The sequence below is a fragment of the Neovison vison genome, chromosome 9, assembly GCF_020171115.1.
Source record: "Neovison vison isolate M4711 chromosome 9, ASM_NN_V1, whole genome shotgun sequence".
NCBI classification, from domain to species: Eukaryota; Metazoa; Chordata; class Mammalia; order Carnivora; family Mustelidae; genus Neogale; species Neogale vison.
The window spans coordinates 572,111-590,918 of record NC_058099.1 but is presented as its reverse complement, the minus strand read 5'-3'; the positions used below and the strand labels follow the sequence as shown (position 1 = coordinate 590,918).

The following is an 18,808-nucleotide window of genomic DNA, read 5'->3' as shown; positions in this document are numbered from 1 at the left end:
CACAGAGGAAAATTTTGAATTCCTGATGAAATTTGGTTTATAGATGTGTTCTCCGGCGGACGGCTCCTTTCACGTCATTGCTGGGACCTTCTCACCTAACACCAGGCCTTGACGATTTCTTTTTCCTGAAAGCTTTTGGTCCCATGATGTGCGTTTAGAGCTACAGTGCGTCTAATCTTCGTGGGAGACGCGCGGCTTAGGTCAAGGCTCATGTCCCATCGCTGCCGCTGTCGCTGAATTCTCGTGCACCTTGGTACGGTGGTCCCCTGTGTGGGCCTGTTTCTGGGTCCTTGCTGCGTCCACCTCCACCTGCGTCCGTGCTGACCGCTGCCACCCATGTGGGCCTTGCTGCTGCGCACCCAGAGCCCCCCCACACCCCGCTTTGTTTGTTTTTTAAGATTTTATTTATCTGACACAGAGAGAGAGGTAACAAGTGGGCAGAGAGGCAGGCAGTTGGGCAGGCAGAGATGGGGGGTGGGGAAGCAGGCTCCCCGCTGAGCAGAGAGCCCGACTCGGAACTCGATCCCAGGACCCTGAGACCATGACCTGAGCGGAAGGCAGAGGCTTTACCCCCTGAGCCACCCAGGCGCCCCTGCTTTGCTCTTGATAAAAGTTGTTTCAGGCCTTCTGGTTCCTCTGTGTTGGCCCCTGTCCAGCTACAAAACATTCTCCTGAAATCTCTGATCATTTTGGGGAGGACTGACATCTTCACGAGTTTCTAACCCATGAACACAATTCTCTTCTCTCCATTTATTTAGGATTTAGGTGTTTGAAACATTCTCTTTGCCAGAATTCCTAGTTTTCAAAACAGTGATCCAGTACACATGTGTTTTAAAATTCAACTTATTTAAGCAAAACAAGACAGTTTACCCATTTCTCCCACTCTCTATCCCCACCTTTTGCAGCCCCTAACCCGTTCTCCGCACCCACGAGTTTGGCTCTGGTTGCTGTTGTTGGAGCCCGTCTCCGCGCATGAGAGACCACATGGCATCTGTCCTTCTCCGCTACGTCCCTGAGCGTGATGCCCTCTGCAGCCGTCCACAGCACTGCAAACGGCAAGATTTCATTCTTTTTGTGGCTGAGTAATACTCCATCACACACACACTCCACATTTTTTATGCCCATTCATTCATCGGTGGACACAAACTGCTTCCGTATCTTGGCTGTTGTGAGTAACGCGGCAATGAAGGGGGCATGTACCTTTCCGAATCAGTATTTTTGTCTTCTTCAGATAAATGCCCAGTACAATTGTGGCTTCTAGGGCAGCTCTATTTTTAACTTCCTGAGGACCCTCCACACTCTTCTAGAGCGGCGACACCAGCTTGCATTCCCACCAACCGTGCACAAGAGCTCCCCTTTCTCCACACCCTCGGCAACACCTGCCCGTTTCCCGACCTGTTCGTTTTAGCTGTTCTCACCATGGGCCGAGTTCTGTCTGTCCCGGTCCTCCATCCATGTTGGGATCAGCTTCCCTGTCTTTCTTCTGCTGAGCTTGTGAGCTCTGGGCGCCAGACCCTCGAGGATGCAGGATTTGCAGTTAGGCCCCCTCGTTCCGCAGGTGGTCTTTCCATCTCCTCCATCACTTCCTTCGCTGTGCACTTTCCCTTTGTTGCCGTCCCACATGTTTACTTTTGCTTGTGTTGCTTTTCCTTTTGGTGTCAGGTTCAAACAATCAAGGAGCTTCTCCTAGGAGTTTCATGGTTTCGGATCTTACACTCAAGTCACGAATCCACTTCTAGTGTTCTTTGTGTGTGGTATAGGGCAGTGTCCAGTTTCCCCGACACCGTTTACAGAAGAGACGTCCTCGCCCACTCAGTTGTAAATTAATTGACCGTACCTGCGTGGAATTGTCTGGGCTCTCTGTTCTGTTCATCTATGTATCTGTTTTTGTGCCAATGCCATAATGTTTTAATTATTCTAACTTTGTAAAATAGTCTGAAATCAAGGAGCACGATGCCTCCAGCTTCATTCCTTCTCAAGATTGCTTTGGCTTTTCATGATCTTCTCTGGTTCCATACAAATTTTAGGACTCTTCTATTTCTGTGAAAAATACCCTTAGAATTTAGATAAGGATTGCATTGAATCTGTGGATTGTTTTGGGCAGTATGGACATTTTAACAATATTGATTAGTCCAAACCATGACCATGAAATATCTTTTATTTGTGTCTTCGTCAACTTCTGTCATTAATGTCTTGGGTTTTCAATACACAGGTCTTTCATCCTTTTGGTTAAATTTATCCCTAGGTACTTTATTATTTTTTTTCAAAGATTTTTATCTATCTATCTATCTATCTATCTATTTTTAAACTCTCATTCATTTGAGAGAGAAAGAGAGCGTGCAGAGGAGGAGGCAGGGGAGGGCCAGAGGGGGAGGGAGAAGCAGGCTCCTCTGCTGAGCAGGGAGCCTGATGTGGGACTCGATCCCAGGACCCGGAGATCATGACCCGAGCCTAAGGTAGACACTTAACAACTGAGCCACCCAGTTGCCCCTAAAATAGTTAAAACTCAAAAAAAACCCACCCGATTTTATGGGGTACCTGGATGCTTCAGTCGGTTAAGCATCTGACTTTATTTTTTTTTTTTTAAGATTTTATTTATTTATTTGAGAAGGAACACAAGCAGGGAGGAGGGGCCGAGGGCCAGGATGAAGCAGACGCCCTGCTGAACAGGGAGCCCAATGCGGGGCTTGATCCCAGGACCCCGAGATCATGACCCGGGCTGAAGGCTGAGGCTTAACCGACTGAGCAACACAGGCGCCCAGTGTTTGACTCTTGATCTGGACTCAGGTCTTAATCTCAGGGTGGTGAGTTCAAGCCCCAGACTGGGCTCCACACTAGGCCTGTGGCCTACTTAAAAAAAAAGAAAAGGGGTGCCTGTGTGGTTCAGTGGGTTAAAGCCTCTGCCTTCAGCTCAGGTCATGATCCCAGGGTCCTGGGATCAAGCCTCACATCGGGCTCCCTGCTCAGCGGTGAGCCTGCCTCTCTGCCTACTTGTGATCTCTGTCTTTCAAATAAATAAATAAAATCTTAGAAAAAAAAAGAAAAAGTTAAAATTACTGTTTTTCAGAATTTTTCTGTTTGGCCTATATTCCTCTTTGCTGCTGCATTTTTTTTTTTTTTAAGATTTGTTTTTCATTTGTCACAGAGAGAGAGAGAGCACAAGCACACAGAGTGGCAGGCAGAGGCAGAGAGAGAAGCTCCCCACTGAGAAAGGAGCCTAATTCGGGACTCGATCCCAGGACCCTGGGATCATGACCTGAGCCGAAGGCAGAGGCTTAACACAATGAGCCATCGAGGCGCCCCAAGAGTTTAAGTCATCTACACCCAATATGGGGCTCAAACCTACAACCTTGACAAGAGTCCCATGCTCCACTGACTGAACCAGCCAGACACCCCTTATTCTTTTTTTTTTCTCTTTTTTTAGATTTTTATTTTATTTATTTATTTGTCAGAGCGAGAGAGGAGCGAGAGCGAGCACAAGCAGACAGAGAGGCAGGCAGAGGCAGAGGGAGAAGCAGGCTCCCTGCTGAGCAAGGAGCTCGATGCGGGACTCGATCCCAGGACGCTGGGATCATGACCTGAGCCGAAGGCAGCCGCTTAACCAGCTGAGCCACCCAGGCGTTCCCCCTTATTCTTTTTGATGTAATTGTTATTGGGATTGTTTTCTTAATTTCTTGGATAGTTCATTATTAGTGTAAAGAAAAGCAACAGAGTTTTGTGGGTTGATTTTGTATCCTATAAGTTTACCGAATTTGTTCTAGTTCTGTTTTTTTTTTTTTTAATGAAGTCTTTAAGGTTTTCTGTACATATCATGCCCTCTGCAAATAGTGATAGTTTTACTTCTCCCTTTCCAATTTGGAAGTATTTTATTTCTTTTTCTTGCCTAATTGCTCTTGTTAAGATTCCCAATTCTATGTTGAACTGAGTGGAATAGTAGACATTCTTGTCTTATTCCTGCTCTTAGAGGAAAGCTTTCAGCTTTTCCCCAGTGTGAAGCTGGTGGGGGCTTGTCACACACGACCTTTGTTATGTCAAGGTGGATCCTCTCTATCCCTCCTTTAGTGAATTTTTATCTTTGGTGGATGTTAAACTTTTTCCAACCCTTTTTATGCATCTATTGAGATGGACATATAGCTTTTGTTCCTTGTTTTATTGACATGATATGTCAAATGGGCCGGGGGGATGCTGAACCATCCTGCGTCTCTGGAATAAATCCCACTCCAACACAGCGTATGATCTTTTTTAATGTACTGTTGGATTTGGGTTGTTAAAATTTTGTTGAGAATTTTTGCATCTATGTTCATCAGGGATATTATTTTCATTGTTTTGAGGTTTTTTTGGTGGCATCCTCACCTGGTTTGGTGTCAGGGTGATGAGGGTCTCATAAAATATAAGACTCGCCCCCCCCCATTTTTTAAAGGGTTTGAGAAGGATTGGTATTGATTGTTCTTCTATGTTTGGTTGAGTTCACCGGTAAAGCCATATGATCTCGGATTTCTGTCTGCTGGGATGTTTTTGATGACTGATTTAATTTCCTTGCTGGTAATCTGTCTGTTCAGATTTTCCGTTAATTTTCCATTGAATCCAAGGATTCAGGCTTGGTAAGTTGTACGTTTCTAGGAATTTATCCTTTTCTTCTGGTTTTCAAATTTATCGGTGTATAATTGTTCATAGTAGTCTCTCATGATCCTTGGCACTTCTGCAGCATCTGCTGTAACTTCTCTTCCATTTCTCATATTATTTGAGTTTTTTTTTTTCTTGCTAAATCTCGCTGGAGTTTGTTAATTTTATCTATCTTTTCAAAAACCCAGTTCTAAGTTTCATTGATCTTTTCTATTATCTTTTCAGTCTCTATTTCATTTACTTCTGCTCTGATCTTTATTTCCTTCCTTCTTCTAGCTTTGGCTTTCATTTGTTCTTTTTCCTAGTTCCTTGAGGTGTCAAGTTAGGTGGTTTACTTGAGACTTTTCTTGGTTTTTTGAGGTAATATCTACCACTATGAACTTCCCTCTTGGAACTGCTTTTGCTGCATCCCATCAATTTTGGTATGTTGGATTTCCATTTTTACTTGTCTCCAGGTGTTTTTAAACATTTTCCTTTGACCCATTGGTTGTTCAGTACCATGTTGTTTAATCTCTACTTTATTTTTGAAAGCTGCAGTTTTTTTCCTTGCGTAATTAGTTTCTAGTTTCATACCATCGTGGTCAGAAAGGGTTCTCGGTGGGGCTTCCGTCCTCTGCAGTTTGTTAAGACTTGTTTTGCGGCCTCGTCTGTGATCTGCCCTGGAGGGGAGCGTGGGGACCGCCGCGGGGGTGCCCGTGTCGCTCGCCGCCGCGCCGCCTGCGGACTTCCGGTCTGGGGGCCCTGCCTGGTGAGGAAAGTGGGTGCGGAACCTGCGACTTCTCCGCGGCTCTGCTCCTCCCTCAGGTCTCAGCGTTTGCGTCCTCCGCTCCGGCGTCCCGCGCTGGGACACGCTGGGTCCCCCTGCGCTGTCCCGTCCTCTCACCGGCTCGAGCCCTTTGGCGACCGCGACTGCGCCGTCCCTCGCACGGTCTGTCCCGCGTGTCGCCGCGCACGGTCTGTGGGACCCGCGCCTGCTCCGCTGCGGCGGCGCCGCTGTGAATCGTGCGTCTCCGAAGGTCCACGTCGGCCGCGCTGGTCGGAAACAGAGCCGCGGGCGGGGCGGGCTTCCGCGGCGGACTCGCCCTCCAGGGCCGCCCGTCGGCTCGGGGATCCGTGGGAGGACTCCCCGGGGCTGCTGACCGCCCCGCTGTCCGTCGGCGGGACCCCGCGGCCGTCCCCTCCGGCGCGCGCGGGTCGCCTTCCTTCCCGCCTCGCTGCCAGCGGGGACGGAGGCCGCGTGGGGGCGGCGGGTGGGGGGGGCGCCCCTCCCCCGCTCCAGCCCCGCGGGCAGAGCCCTGGGTCCCTTGCCGCTGAGCGCGGCGTGAGCGGCGGCCCGGCGGGTGTCGGGCGCCCATCTCCGGGCTGAGGAAGTCGCCGTCTGCGCGGGAAGCCGCTCCTCACGCGCTCCTCACGCGCTCCTCACGGGCTCCTCACGCGCTCCTCACGGGCTCCTCACGCGCTCCTCACGGGCTCCTCACGCGCTCCTCACGGGCTCCTCACGGGCTCCTCACGCGCTCCTCACGGGCTCCTCACGCGCTCCTCACGCGCTCCTCACGCGCTCCTCACGGGCTCCTCACGGGCTCCTCACGCGCTCCTCACGCGCTCCTCACGGGCTCCTCACGCGCTCCTCACGCGCTCCTCACGCGCTCCTCACGGGCTCCTCACGGGCTCCTCACGCGCTCCTCACGGGCTCCTCACGCGCTCCTCACGGGCTCCTCACGCGCTCCTCACGCGCTCCTCACGCGCTCCTCACGGGCTCCTCACGCGCTCCTCACGCGCTCCTCACGCGCTCCTCACGCGCTCCTCACGGGCTCCTCACGCGCTCCTCACGCGCTCCTCACGCGCTCGGCGACGCTTCCTCTTCAGGCGCGCCGCGGTGCGCGCCGCGGTTGGATTTCTTGGTTCTAAAGCAGCCTCGGGCCTCCGGGGTCGCTCTGCTCGGCTGTGGGGCCCTTCCGTGCCCGCCGCCGGCTCTGCCGCTGCGCTCAGGCCTCGTGGCGGGTCTCGTGCGACGTGGCGCGTCGGCAGCCGCGACGTGAGGTGATTTCTACGGCGGTGGGAGCGAGGCCGCAGCCGCCCTCTCGGGCCCTGCCAGTGTCTCTGCCCTCCCTCCGGGGCGGGCGTCCACTGTCCCCTCCCTCTGGCCGGTCCTCTCGGGGCTCCGGCGGGGCCACCCCCAGGGCCGCTCGGGGACGCGCGTCCGGCCTCCACCCCGGGCACGAGGCCGGGGCTTCCGCGGCAGCCGCGGCGGCCCCAGTCGCTGTCGCCGCATGTTCCCGCACCGCACCGCTTGGCTTGGCCGAGCCTCGGGTCTGGAGGAGGCCGCGCGCGGGACACCGTCAGGGTCGCCTCCTTGCGGGCCCGGCCGCGGCTGCGGGGTCCACACGCGGCTCTGGCGGCGGCTTCCCGGCCGCGCCGCCCAGTCCTGGGGCCTCTTCCCGTCCAGCCCGCGTGGCGGCCTTCCCTGAGCCGAGGGCGGACCCCGGCCCTGCTTGCTGGCCGCTCCCACAGGGGCTCCGACCCCCAGTCCTGGTTTGCGGGGCTGCTCCGCGCGGACCCTCCGCCCCTCGCACGCACCGGCCTAGCAAGGGGCTGTGGGCACAAGGCGTCCCTTCCGGAAGCGGGGCAGGGCGGGCGGCAGGTGCGTCGCTCTCCGAGGAGGCCACGTAGCCCCGTTCCCGGGCCGAGAAGATGCCCGGGGCTGACGGGCTGACGCGGAGGCCGGTGCGGGGCTGGGGGCCCCGCGGGGCGACGTGGGCGGGGACTTCCGGCCGTTCCGCCACTTCCGGGGTTAGGGTTAGGGTCTCCCCTGCCCCAGCGGCGCTTGCTGCTCCGAGGGAGGAACCTTCCTTCCCAGCCTGGGACCGGGCGCGGACTTACCCCACCGAGGGCCGCCCCCCCTTTACAGGACGGGAGTCCCGGCTCGGGGGCCGCGCACGCTCCCCCCCTGCGGGCATCCGTCTGGGGCCAAGGAGAGCCGCGGCAGGTGAGCGGGGCGCAGCCAGGGCCGCGTGGTGTGGGGCGGCCAGGGCCGTGCTCAGGCTGGCCTCCTGGGGCATTCCGAGGGTGGACCGGTCGCAGCGGGCCGGACACCCCCGCCCGTCCTCACCCGCCCACTCCCTGGAAGCAGGCGCCTGACCCTGCTTCCCCCTAAACGACAAACTTCTGAACCATCCGCTCCTTCCGGAGAGCTGACCCTTGGTCTGGCCTTGCCCGGACTCATGTCATGAACGGGGACAGTGGACGCCCGCCCCGGAGGGAGGGGACAGTGGACGCCCGCCCCCGGAGGGAGGGGACAGTGGACGCCCGCCCCCGGAGGGAGGGGACAGTGGACGCCTGCCCCCGGAGGGAGGCGCTGGCTCCACAGACAGGTCAGTTTATCAGATAAACGTCCCGTTTCGAGGTTCGTGTGTGTGAGAGAGTGGGGGGAGGAGCAAAGGGAGAGACAAACTGCCCCGGAGCGTGGACCCCCACGCGGGGCTCTGGCTGGGTCACAGCCTGAGCCGAAACCAGGAGGCAGATGCTCAGGCGGCCACATCAGTTGATTTTAAGAGCTGCGGCCAGTTTCTTCCTGCAAGGCTGGAACGATTCACGCTACCTTTTCCCCACACGTTCACCAACACGGGGCACGGGTGTCCTAGTATTTGTGCCAAACCCAAGAAGCAAGAAGCAATAGGTCATCCCTCTTGCTGGCCTTGGGGGTCTCTCATGGGCTAGGAAGATTCTGCGACTTTGTTTCCCATGTTAGCTCTGGAGACCGTCACTCACTCCCCCTCCCGGCTGCTGTCCTTGATGTACAAGGACTCCTTCCCTGCCTCTGCCACCACCTCCAGCTACCGGGGCAGGTGCATGGGTCAGGGCCGCAGCAGCCCCGGCCAGCCTCTGCCACCACCTTGCCCCAGATGCTCATCCACGGTGTCCTGGGCCTTTCCAGGTGGTGGTCCTCCCACCACACTTCTCCCCGGTGCTTGCTGGGCCGAGGAAGAACCCAGCGAGCCAGACAGGAAGGCCTTGAGCCCCCCACCAGCCCTCCTCCAGCGCAGCTGCCCCTGAGGCCCCAGCCAGACCCCCAGATGGCAGGTGAGGGAGGGGGCACATGACCGAGCTCCTGGCTGGCCCCGGGCTGAGGGCTGGACAACACAGCAATGTGCCTTCTGAGCCACGGGGTGCAGGTGGGCGGGCATCTTGGGGACAGCCAGCCTCCCGGCCCGCATGTGTAAAACAAGACACTGGGGCAGCCTGCACAGACCGCGGCCGTGAGGAACGGGGGCGACGTGTCAGGCTCAGGCCCTGAGAACGCTAGAAGCCCCCAGTGACACAACTTTGTACGCAAGAGCACGCGGACGGGCAGCTCATCTACCAGCTTACCTGTTCCTGTGGATTCGGACCCTCTGCCACCCGGCCCTGCAGGGGGTGCCCTGGGAGCACGTGGGAGGCAGCAGGAACAGGCGCCCCCAGAGCTGGCACGCCCATCCCAGGAAGGGCTACTGACCTCCAGGCTCCCAGCACCGGAGGCTTCATGACTCCTAGACTCTTGCCAAGCTGTCCGCTGGTGGCTTCCGGTCCTGCCCAGCCCGAACCTGCTGCCCCTTCCTGGACCACTAGAGACCAGGACCCGGCTAGGGAGCCAGGCTCATCCAGGAGAGGGTTGCCAGCTGGGCCCACACTCACTTCCCGACAGCCTCCGGCAGCCCACACAGGGTCCCTCTGCTCGCAGCTGCTGAGCCCTCTTGACCCTTTTGCAGGAGCACAACACTCCACCCCCTGGCACTGTCTAGAACCTGCTCTTCTGCATCCCTGCTGCTGCCAGACCCTCTCACTGAGCGTGACCTTGGCAGGGAAGGTCTAGGGGCCCCACCCGGCCTCTCTGTCCAGGGGCCACGGCGGAAAACTTGGACCCATGGGCCTGGAGGTCTCTGGGTCCGGGAAGGTAGCAGGCGGGGCTAAGAGAGAAGAGCCAGGCGGCCGCAGCAGAGGGTCGGGTTTAATGGTCACTCTAAGGGGTATCGTACATCCTTCGGAGCCCAGCACATGCCCCTGCTCCTCCCATAGCTGAGGGCACAGCCAGGTGTCCTCACACCCAGGCTCTGCAGAGGGGGGCCTGCCCCCGAGCCCCAGCAACATACAAGAGCCGGCCCTGCTGGGCCCCAGCTAGGCCACATGCCCCAAATCCGCCGTGGCTCAGCGCTGCCGCGGGGTCCCCACCCACCGGGGCCCAGCCCCGGCCCGCCCCTGCTGAACCTTTGCACTGAGAGAGGGCTACGACCCAGGCTGGCAAAAGCTGAGCCGCACCACAGCATCAGGGGGCCCGGCGGGTGCAGGAGGACGGGGAGCTGGGGAGGCCCAGCTCAACCCAGAGCCTCCTCGGGGACAAGGGAAGGCGCGCCCCTCCCCTGCTGCCCAGGCACCCCTGCTGGGCCGGCGCGGCTGAGGTCAGAGGAAGCAGGGGCGGCGAGAGGGTACAAAGCACACACCATCAGGGACTCGGCCACGGCCGGGGCCAGGCCGGGCAGCCGGGCGACACGGCTCCCCCGACGGGCCGCCCTGGTGCTGGTGATCAAATAGGGCAGGGCAGAGGAGCGGGGAGCCGACGAGGTCCTGGACACACACGGGGCTGGGTTGTCTACACCGTAACTGGTAACACAGCATTCAGCTACTCAACTCGTCACGCTGCTTCCCTCCGGACTGTTCCGGGGTTGTGAAAATTGCACTTATGTCTACGGACCCGAGGAGAGGAGGCGCCTCGGGGCAGGGCCGAGGCCCCATCGGCGCCCGGCCGCCAAGCAAGCCCTGGCCACGGGGGCGAGGCTGGTCCCGGGCCACAGGGGCTCTGACCTCAGTGGGCTGTGGTGCAGGGAGGGCCAGACCCCCAGGAGGGAACCTGAGCGACATCTGGGGGTGCCCTGAAGTGGGGACCCACGCGGTCCTGGGGCACACACAAGTGGCCCAGCCCCAGCCACTGGTCCGTGGAAGCAGCCGGGTGGGGGTCCCGGCCCTCAGAGAACATCCTCAAAGTCCAGCAGCTTCGAGTGCTGACGGCTTTTCCACAGTCGGTACAGCCGGAAGTCAAAGTAGGTCTCGATCATCTGCTTCCCTGGGGTACGAGAAGAAAGACCAGGGCTCAGGCCTCACCCCCGGACCCCGGCGCTCAGGCGGAGAACCAGCCTGGCCCTGGCAAGCTCACCTTGGGCCGACAGCTCCAGTGGGGACTCGAAGGTGACCTTGTAAGGGGTCATGAGGGTCCTGAGGTTCTGGAACAGCTGAAAGGGCAGGGCGGGGCCATGAGTTTAGGGCAGGGGAGGGGAGGTATGGGGGAATGGTGTTCAGGGAGCAGGAACCCCCCACCACCGACTGGGCTCAAGCACAAGGGGCTTCTAGGGGCTGAAGGAGGAGAGGGGAACGGAAGGAGAAATGAAAGGCTGTCAACTCCTGTAGTGGGTCCGGGGTCTCCAGAGGCCTGGGGCAGGGCTTGGGGGTCCCTGTACCTTCTCCCCGTTGGGGTTCCCCAGAATGTAGCAACCCATGATGTGGATGACGTTTGGCTCCGGGTTCACTTTGCTCATCAGGCGGCTCAGGCGCTTCCAGAAGCTGGTGGGGGAGGGGCTGGGTCACCAGCAGCCTCCAGCCCAGGCCCCCGCGTGTAAGGAGGGGCGGGCCAGGGCCCAGGACCCGGCTCTGGAGCCAGGAGCATCGTGGGGAGGGACTGCGGGGACGGGGTGTGCACACGGACGCCGCCTCCACGGGCGGCCCACTCACTGGATCATGTCCTCCTCCTTCTCCACTTTGGCGAAAGTAGCCACCTTGTTCTTGAGCAGGTACAGGTGTCCTGGGCCGCCCTGTCAGAGACGGGGTTGGCCACGTGGGGTGCCACAGAGGGCGTCCCCTCGCGGCCTCATCACACAGACACGTGGTCGTTCACCGGTGTGCGAAGGCTGCACGTTCTGTCCAGAACCTCGTCCCCCTAGCAGGAAGGGGCTGAGCCCTACCTGGCAGAAAATCAGCATCTTCCAGATCTTGGCCCCTTTGTGGTAGATGTTCAGCTTCTTCTCTATTTCCTCTAGGGAGGGAGGAGTGTGAGCTGGCCCCCAGTGTGCCCTCGCCCCCCGCGGCCTGTGGGTGAAGCCCCACACGGGATCAGAGGACAGTGGGGCCGCAGGGCACATACCCAGAATGTCCTCAAACGTTGCGTGCTCGTGGTCCTGCGAGAGACACGGGCCACACTCTGGTCAGGGCCCCTCTCGGGCCGCGGCCCCCCACCCCGAGCCCCAGGGCTGGCGCAGAGGGACTCACGTAGAGGATGGGGATGATGGACGGGTCGTCCCTGCGGATGATAGTCGGGATGAACTCGGCTTTGGGGACCTTGGAGGAGATGAGCTGGAGACAGCACAGGGGGCGGCTCAGGGCCCAGCTGCCTCAGACCCAGTGGGCAGTGGGAGGTCCCAGAAGGTCACCCCCCACTGCCGGGCAGCCTGTGATGGCTGCATCATTTCCAGGCAGAGCCTGTTGGGCTCCTGGACGAAAGAGAAACCCCCCACCAGCCCACGACTGGCTGGAACAGGAAGATCATAAAGACACCCGACCTCACCATGACCTTGGGGGGCACAAAGCCCGCGGTGTCACAGGCCACTGCCTCCAGGCCCTTCTCGGTCTCCCAGTCCAGATCCTCGAAGCCCTCACCCAGGGTGCAGTGGGAGCTCTGCAGGTCACTACCTGAGGGGCAGGACGGGTCACCAGGGCTGTGGGCCCCTCACAGCACCTCCAGTCCCAGCTGGAACCCGCAGACATGAGCGGTAGACGGAACCCACAGTAAAGGCTCCCGGAGGGTCCTCCAGGTCAGCAAGTAATCCAGGGTGGGCGACAGAGACGAACAAAGGCCACCGCCAGCCTAGCGACACTGGCCGCTGCCACCACATGCGGCTACCCTGTGGACCCCCACACAGTGCCAGCGGGGCAGGCCTCCCGGGGCCCTGGAACCAGGAGCCGGGCAGGGCAGCCCTCGGCCCCCCAGGTCTCCCAACACAGCACACAGCACCCTGCCCACGAAATATAAGGGGCCAGGCGCCCCCACCTCGCAGATGGGTAAGCTGAGGCTCAGAGAGCAGAAGCGCAGAAGCCTAGCTGCCCAGGCAGGAGGCCTGCCTGGCGGAGCACAGGAGCTGGGGCCTGGGGGGGGAGCTTCTGGGGGCAGGTGGGCCGGCCTGGCCGGGCACCTACTGTCTCGGGAGTCGTGGGAAGTGTCGGCTTTCATGGGGGTGGGGTCGCTCCAGGACCGGCTGAAGCTCCGCTCGCGCCGCTCGGCGAACGCTGCAGTGAGAGCAAAGCAGGTCAGCGGCAGGACCGGGGCGGGAGGGGCAGAGCCCGAGCTGACCCTGGGCCTCAGCAACCCAGAACAGGGCTGGCTCCTGGCTCTGGGGCACCACCTGGGAAAGCGGGAGGAAGGGTCTGTGGCTAGGATGTCGGAGGGCGTCAGTCCGGGGCGCCTGTGGGCCGAGTCTGGCGTGCTGGGGCAGGGGCTGGTGCCCCAAGACCCCGGTGGGTGTTGGCGAGGGAAGAGTAGGGTCTGGGGCCTAGGACCAGTAGAGGCCGGACCTGTGCAGATGGTTGGGGCAGGGCCTGTGCAACGATCTGTGTGGGGCAGAGCCTGGGGTGGGGCTGTGCTGCAAGCTTGGGGGTGGGGCCTGGAGCCTGAGCTGAGCCTGAGGCAGGGGTTCTGTCGCAAGGCTAGGGGCGGGGCCAGAGTCCAGGGTTCCCTGGGGGGGCTGCGGTGGGGGTTTGGGACCCCGGTCTCTCTGGTGCAGCGAGCAGCCCGCAAAGCCCCAGCCGGCCAAGAGCAGTGCCACGTGCCTGCCCACCCTCCTGCCCTGGGTCTTACTCTGGGCCTTCACCCTCCGGCTGCCGACCATGCGTAGGTGTTTCCGGAAGTTCCTGGGGAAGAAACACGGGGGGCTGGTGAGGATCGCCAGAGTGGGTGGGCAGTGGACCAGTCCCCCATGCTCCCTGCTTGGCTCTACTGCCCGCAGCCGGCGGGTCTGCCGTCACCTCTTCAGGAAAGAAATGCCTCGCGCCCCTGCGCTCCCTACTCGCCTACCGCCCACCGCCCACTCCGAAGCAAATCCCACTCCGTCCCTCACGCTGACTCCTTTGCAGGACTCCCCTTTGCTGCCAGGACAAAGGCACAATGATCAAACCTTCTCTTGCTCTTGGCCCCATGACAGGACCCTGCCCTTGGTGACCCTCCTGCCTTCAGGAACCCACCCCCACTGCCCACCCTTCCAGTCCCTCTCTGAACCCCACCAGCCTCCCTTGCCAAGTGGTCAAGGGCTCCTGCTTCCTGTGCTCAGCACAACTGTCTGCACCAACCCCAGGTAGGACTGGGGCCTGCAGACACTCCCTCCCTGCTCTTACGGCCCTGGGTCACCTCAGAGACAGGTCATCTTTACCCCCAAATGTGTGCCCTACCAAGGTCCAGGGTCCAAGATGGACACGGTTTCTGGCCACATCTCTGAGGTGGGGCTCAGGGAGGATAAGCCTTGTTGCTGACCCCACAGCTCTGGGGTTCAAGGGTCAGAGAGAGACATGGGTGGGCTAACTGCCTGTAGTTCCACTGTCAACGTACCCCCAAAACACAGGCCTGGGGGCCCAGGTTCCATGACCTCTCCTGCCTGCTGCGTCCCCAGAGCAGGGCCAGGCCAGTGGTCGCCACCGCCCTTCCCCCATCAGGTCTGCCAGGGCCCAGTGGGCCCAGACCAGACCAGCACAGACAAGAGACGGACCCTGGTGGCGAGTGGCTGGCAGGCCCTACCTCTGGATTACAGACGCGGAATCATTCTCCCGTTTCCGGCGCTTCCTCTCCGCGCAGCCCCTGAACACCCTGAGAAACCACCACGAGTCAGCACTGCCCTTGGCCGCAGGTAGGAGGGACTGAGACGTGGGGACAGAGGCGTGAGCACAGGGCTTGGAGGGGCATCCAGGGCGCCGGGCCAGGCAGAAGGACCCTGGCCTGTCTCACCCTGTCCTCTGCCCGGCTCCTGGCAGGCCCTGCTGTGGCCGTGGTGCCTGCTGGGACGTGGCACTCCCTCACAGTCAAGGCCCAGGTCCCTGGCCTGCCCAAACCTATTTGGGGGTGGGAGGATCCCCCAGGGACAACCCCAGTGCTCTTAGGCTCAAGGTCCCACAGAGTACTTACGAGATGCTGGAGGAGCGGCGGGAAGGGGCAGCGTGAGAAAGAAGACATAGTGAGCCACGACCCCACAGCCCCCTAGGTTCCCTGTTATTGCCCTTGTCATGGACTCCGGGGCTCCCTCACTCATACTCCAGGCTCGAGCAGGGCACCAGCTGTGCTGTGGGAAGCCCGCGCAAGGGTGGTGGATGAGGAGGTCACGGGCCCATGCTACCAGGTGCCACGACACGGTCAGGCGGGCATAGAGGCCTGTTTCTGCTGGCTCTAGGCCTGGCGGCCAAGGTGACCACTCCCAGCCAGCCTGAGGGCGGTGATGGGCTCCCCGGAGTAGCATAAGGGGGACACCGCAGCCAACAGTGCCTCTCCGAAAGGAACTCCGCGTCCGAAAACCCAGGTACGTGTCATAGAGAAGAGCAGGCCCCCACAGGGACGCCTGGGGAGTGACCCCCCGAGATGCACAAAATACAAGGAGGCCGCTGTCTCGGGAGCTGAGATGAGGCGGTGCCCAGGAGAACCACCCCAACCGGAGACTGCAGCAGCTGCAGCCCGCAGCCAGGTCCCCAGAGGACCAAGAAGGACAGGGGAGGGTCAGGAGAGCAGAGGGCAGGGCCATGGGGAAGGCAGGGGTGATGACGGATGGGGCGAGCGAGAGGCAGGGGGAGGCTGGGGGAGGAGAGCAGCCGGCCCCGTCTTCCCTGAGACTGTGTCCCATCTGGCAGACGTGGTAGGACAGGGGCACGTGGGGCTGCTCGGAAACAGCCGCCCAGTGGGCCTCGCAGGCGGGAGAGGGTCTGGCAGTAGTTCCTGAGCACCAAGAAGAGGCCCCAGGCCCAGGCCCCGCGCTGTGGACACCCAGCAGGTGCACGACTCACGCTTGCATAGTTGTGGTTGCGGTCTGGAAGCTGAAGAGGTTTTCCTTGGGGAACCACGTACGGATGGGGGTGTCATCTGCAAGACAGAAGGAGGGACGAGGTGGCTTGGGGGTTTCCTGAAGCTGCCAGGGAAGGGGATGCTTCTGCCCAAGCCAGTGGGAGAAAAGCACAAGGTCCCCTAGCCCTCTCCCGGGTGGGCGGACGCTGGCGTGAGGCTGTAAGGTAACATGTGCCGGCTCACGCCGAGACAGCTCAGCAGCTTCGTGACGGTCGGTCTCTGCCCAGCTCCCCCTGGGGCTGCTCATGGCGGAAGCACATGCTTCTGCGAGCACAGCCTGTGTCCAGGGGCCCAGAGAAAGTGTTCGCTTTGCTGCCCTTTGGAGAGGAGGCACAGGCCGGGGACAAGGGCTGCAGCCTCTCTTGGGGGCTCCGGGGCCTTCTCTGCAGGCCACCCACTCCACTCCCTTGGACCATTCCAGGAGGGGGAGGTGGAGGCCCTCACCCGGTGTGGAGACAGTCCCGCTGAGGGCTGCCCCTTCTCAGGACCCCTACAGCTCCTACCCGGGGCAGATGAAAATTTGCTCTACTTTCTCACCCTGACCCCAGCCCCAACCCTTGCGCTCTGTCCATCAGAGGAGCATGAGGTCATGGAGGTGAACTGCCCACACCCCTGGCTTGTGCCCTGATGCCCAGGCAGGCTGCGGACTGGGAAGACCAGGAGGTAGCCTGAGATGATGTGAGGGCGCAGCTAGTCGGCACGCTGCTTTCCAGGAGGTGACCCCAGAGCCGGGAGGCGTGGGGCTGCTCAAGTGTCCCCGAGAGGCCGCTTCTCCACGTAGGAAGTCTTTAGGCCTCACCGACCACCCGCACAGCACCACAGTACCTGGCCAGGCCCCAGACGCTACGTGCTTCCCAAGGTTATTGTGAACGTCGTTGGCTGGGGCCCAGGGCAGAGACTGGTCCCCAGGACTGCCCAGAGGCAGCCTGATATTCTAATTGAGCCATGTTTTCTGTGTGCTCCACCCTCGAGAATCTCCTAATCGCCCTCCTCCAGGAAGCACTCCTTGACTGACTTGGTGCCGCTGGGCCCCTGCACACCCTCCGCCTGTCGAAGCCTCACAGTGGTTGTTGCCAGCATACCCCAGCATCGGCACCCTGCCCCCGAGCCTGCCCTCACCAGACACACGATCGACACTGTACATCCTCTCCAGCTTCTTGCGGCGGCTGGTGGCCTCAGGCAGGGGTGGCTGGTCCAGCCCAAAGGCCCGAGGGGAGGGGCTGGGACCAGGGGCCAGCTGGGCGCATCCGGGACATTCCTTGGAGCCCTGGCGGCTGCCTGCCCAGCTCTGGCAGGGCCTGTTGACGTCCTCGCGGCTGCCCCCGGGGCTGGCACGCAGGGGCTGGCTGTGGTGGTGGGGGTGCCGTTCCCGCTGCCGCCGCCCCTTTACCACGGCCAGCTCAATGGCCTCGGCCTCCGGGCTGGGCAGCAGGGCCGGCTCCCCGGAGATGGTATACACGCGGGGCTGGGGGCCCTCACCGGCCGGCTTCCCACCGACAGCCTCCTCTGAGAGGCTGCCCTCGTAGCGGCCATTGGAGACGAGGGAGAGGCGACGCTTGTTCTGGGGGGCGGGCTGCATCTCGGGGGAACCGTCGTGGCCGGAGTAGGCATCAGCCAGCAGGTGGTCTGGGGAAGAGGTGCCAGGTGAACGGCAGCCCTCTGGCCCTGCCCTCCCCTTCTCCGGGTGTGGCGAGGGCAGAGAACTCCCAGTGAGTGCCTGGACTAGGTGGGGGGTCGGGGGGCGACTGGGCTGCCCTGCAGCCCCAGTGACCAAGTTCTAAGCCCCTGCCATCTTCAGAAAAGGTGTTTGTGACCTGCGTCGTCCTCTCCGAGGCTCCCACCCTCCTCCTACCTGGGCCCCAAGCCCTGGGTGTGTGTGCGCGTGGGGGTGACAGGCTGTGCTACCTGTGGTTGACGCGGGGGGAGGGGGGAGACAGGAATGAACATGCCACCTCCCAGCCTGCCACTGCACCCATGCGCCCAGTGCCAACTTCTCCCCTCCCCCCCACCAGCTGGCCCCCAGAGACAGCGGTGCCAACCCTGGGGGTGCCAGGAGGCCTGTTGCCATGCCAACGGCCCAGGCTGGGTGGGTGCCATGGTGATGAGTGACTCTGAGCTCCTCCTGGGGCTCTGGGCCAGCGAGGGCAGGGGGCGTGAGGAAGCCAGCCCAGCAGGGCAGCTCCTGCTGCCTGCTCCCGGCCCTGGGGCTGGGCCAGGCCTGGGGCAGGGGACAGCATCCCTAGGCTGTGGGGGTGGCGGGGGAGGGGGGTGCGCTGCGGACCAACCCCGTCCGGGCACCTCTTCCAATGCCCCTACCTGCACCGTTCCGACTCTCAGGGTGACTCTGGGACAGGTACTCGCCAAACGCTCGGGCTGCTCTGAAGGGTGGACAGCGGGGGGCGCGCTCAGTGCACCCGGGTCACTCTGGACGCTCCTCAGAAGGGAGCTGGGGTCCCCACCCCCACCCAGCCCTTGGGCACCAGCCGGGGAAGGGTCGGGGTCACTCACGGCCGTCCGTGCCGTCCCGCCCCCAGAAAACCCAGCGCGGGCAGGGCGCAGCTCCGGGGACCCCCGCCCCCCACCCCGGGTCCCGGTGCAAAGTGGCCGGCGCCGGGCCGAGCGCTCCGTCCGGCCGCCGTCACCCCGTGAGCGCGGTCCGCGCGCGGGGGTCGTGAGGTCGGGCGCGTGGCCCCCAGCGGTCTCGGGAGCGCGGCCGCGCCGAGCTGGGGGCGGCGGTGGGGGAGGGAGACGCGGCGAGGAGCCCCGCGGCGGGGGGACGGGGCGGGCGCGGGGCGGACGCCGCGGGGGAGGGGGCGGGCGCGGGGCCCCGGCGGCCGGCGCGCCGCACTCACCGCACTTTGGCCGCCACCGAGGACATGGCCTCGCTCCTCAGCGCCCTCCTCCGGGAGGCGGCGGCGCCCATGGTCGCGGCGGCGGCGGCGCATCCCCCGGCCTCAGAGCGCGCCCCGCGCCCGCCGCCTCCGCCGGGGTAGCCGCGCCGCGCCGGGGCCGGAGCTGGGGCTGGGGCTCGGGCCCGGGCCCCGCATGGCCGCGCCGGGCCGTCCGCGAGTCCCG

General features: G+C 61.7%; 1 protein-coding gene across 8 annotated transcripts; it reads right to left on the bottom strand.

Annotated features, from left to right (window-relative positions):
• Nucleotides 1-9,587: 9,587 nt before the first annotated feature.
• NSMF (NMDA receptor synaptonuclear signaling and neuronal migration factor) lies at nt 9,588-18,695 on the bottom strand. 8 transcript variants are annotated; one of them, XM_044264417.1, is made up of 16 exons: nt 18,586-18,695; nt 18,050-18,111; nt 16,853-17,359; nt 15,676-15,751; nt 14,810-14,815; nt 14,426-14,494; nt 13,496-13,548; nt 12,838-12,927; nt 12,209-12,333; nt 11,914-11,997; nt 11,789-11,822; nt 11,610-11,680; nt 11,380-11,459; nt 11,109-11,211; nt 10,808-10,883; nt 9,588-10,717 (listed from the first exon to the last, which is right to left on the bottom strand). In XM_044264417.1, the coding sequence occupies exons 1-16, from the start codon at nt 18,654-18,656 to the stop codon at nt 10,620-10,622; spliced, it is 1,605 nt and encodes a 534-aa protein (XP_044120352.1). In that variant the 5' UTR covers nt 18,657-18,695; the 3' UTR covers nt 9,588-10,619. The 8 variants fall into 8 exon arrangements, with proteins under 8 accessions (XP_044120352.1, XP_044120356.1, XP_044120354.1 ...); XM_044264421.1 differs by lacking the exon at nt 12,838-12,927; XM_044264419.1 differs by lacking the exon at nt 14,426-14,494.
• Nucleotides 18,696-18,808: the final 113 nt, after the last annotated feature.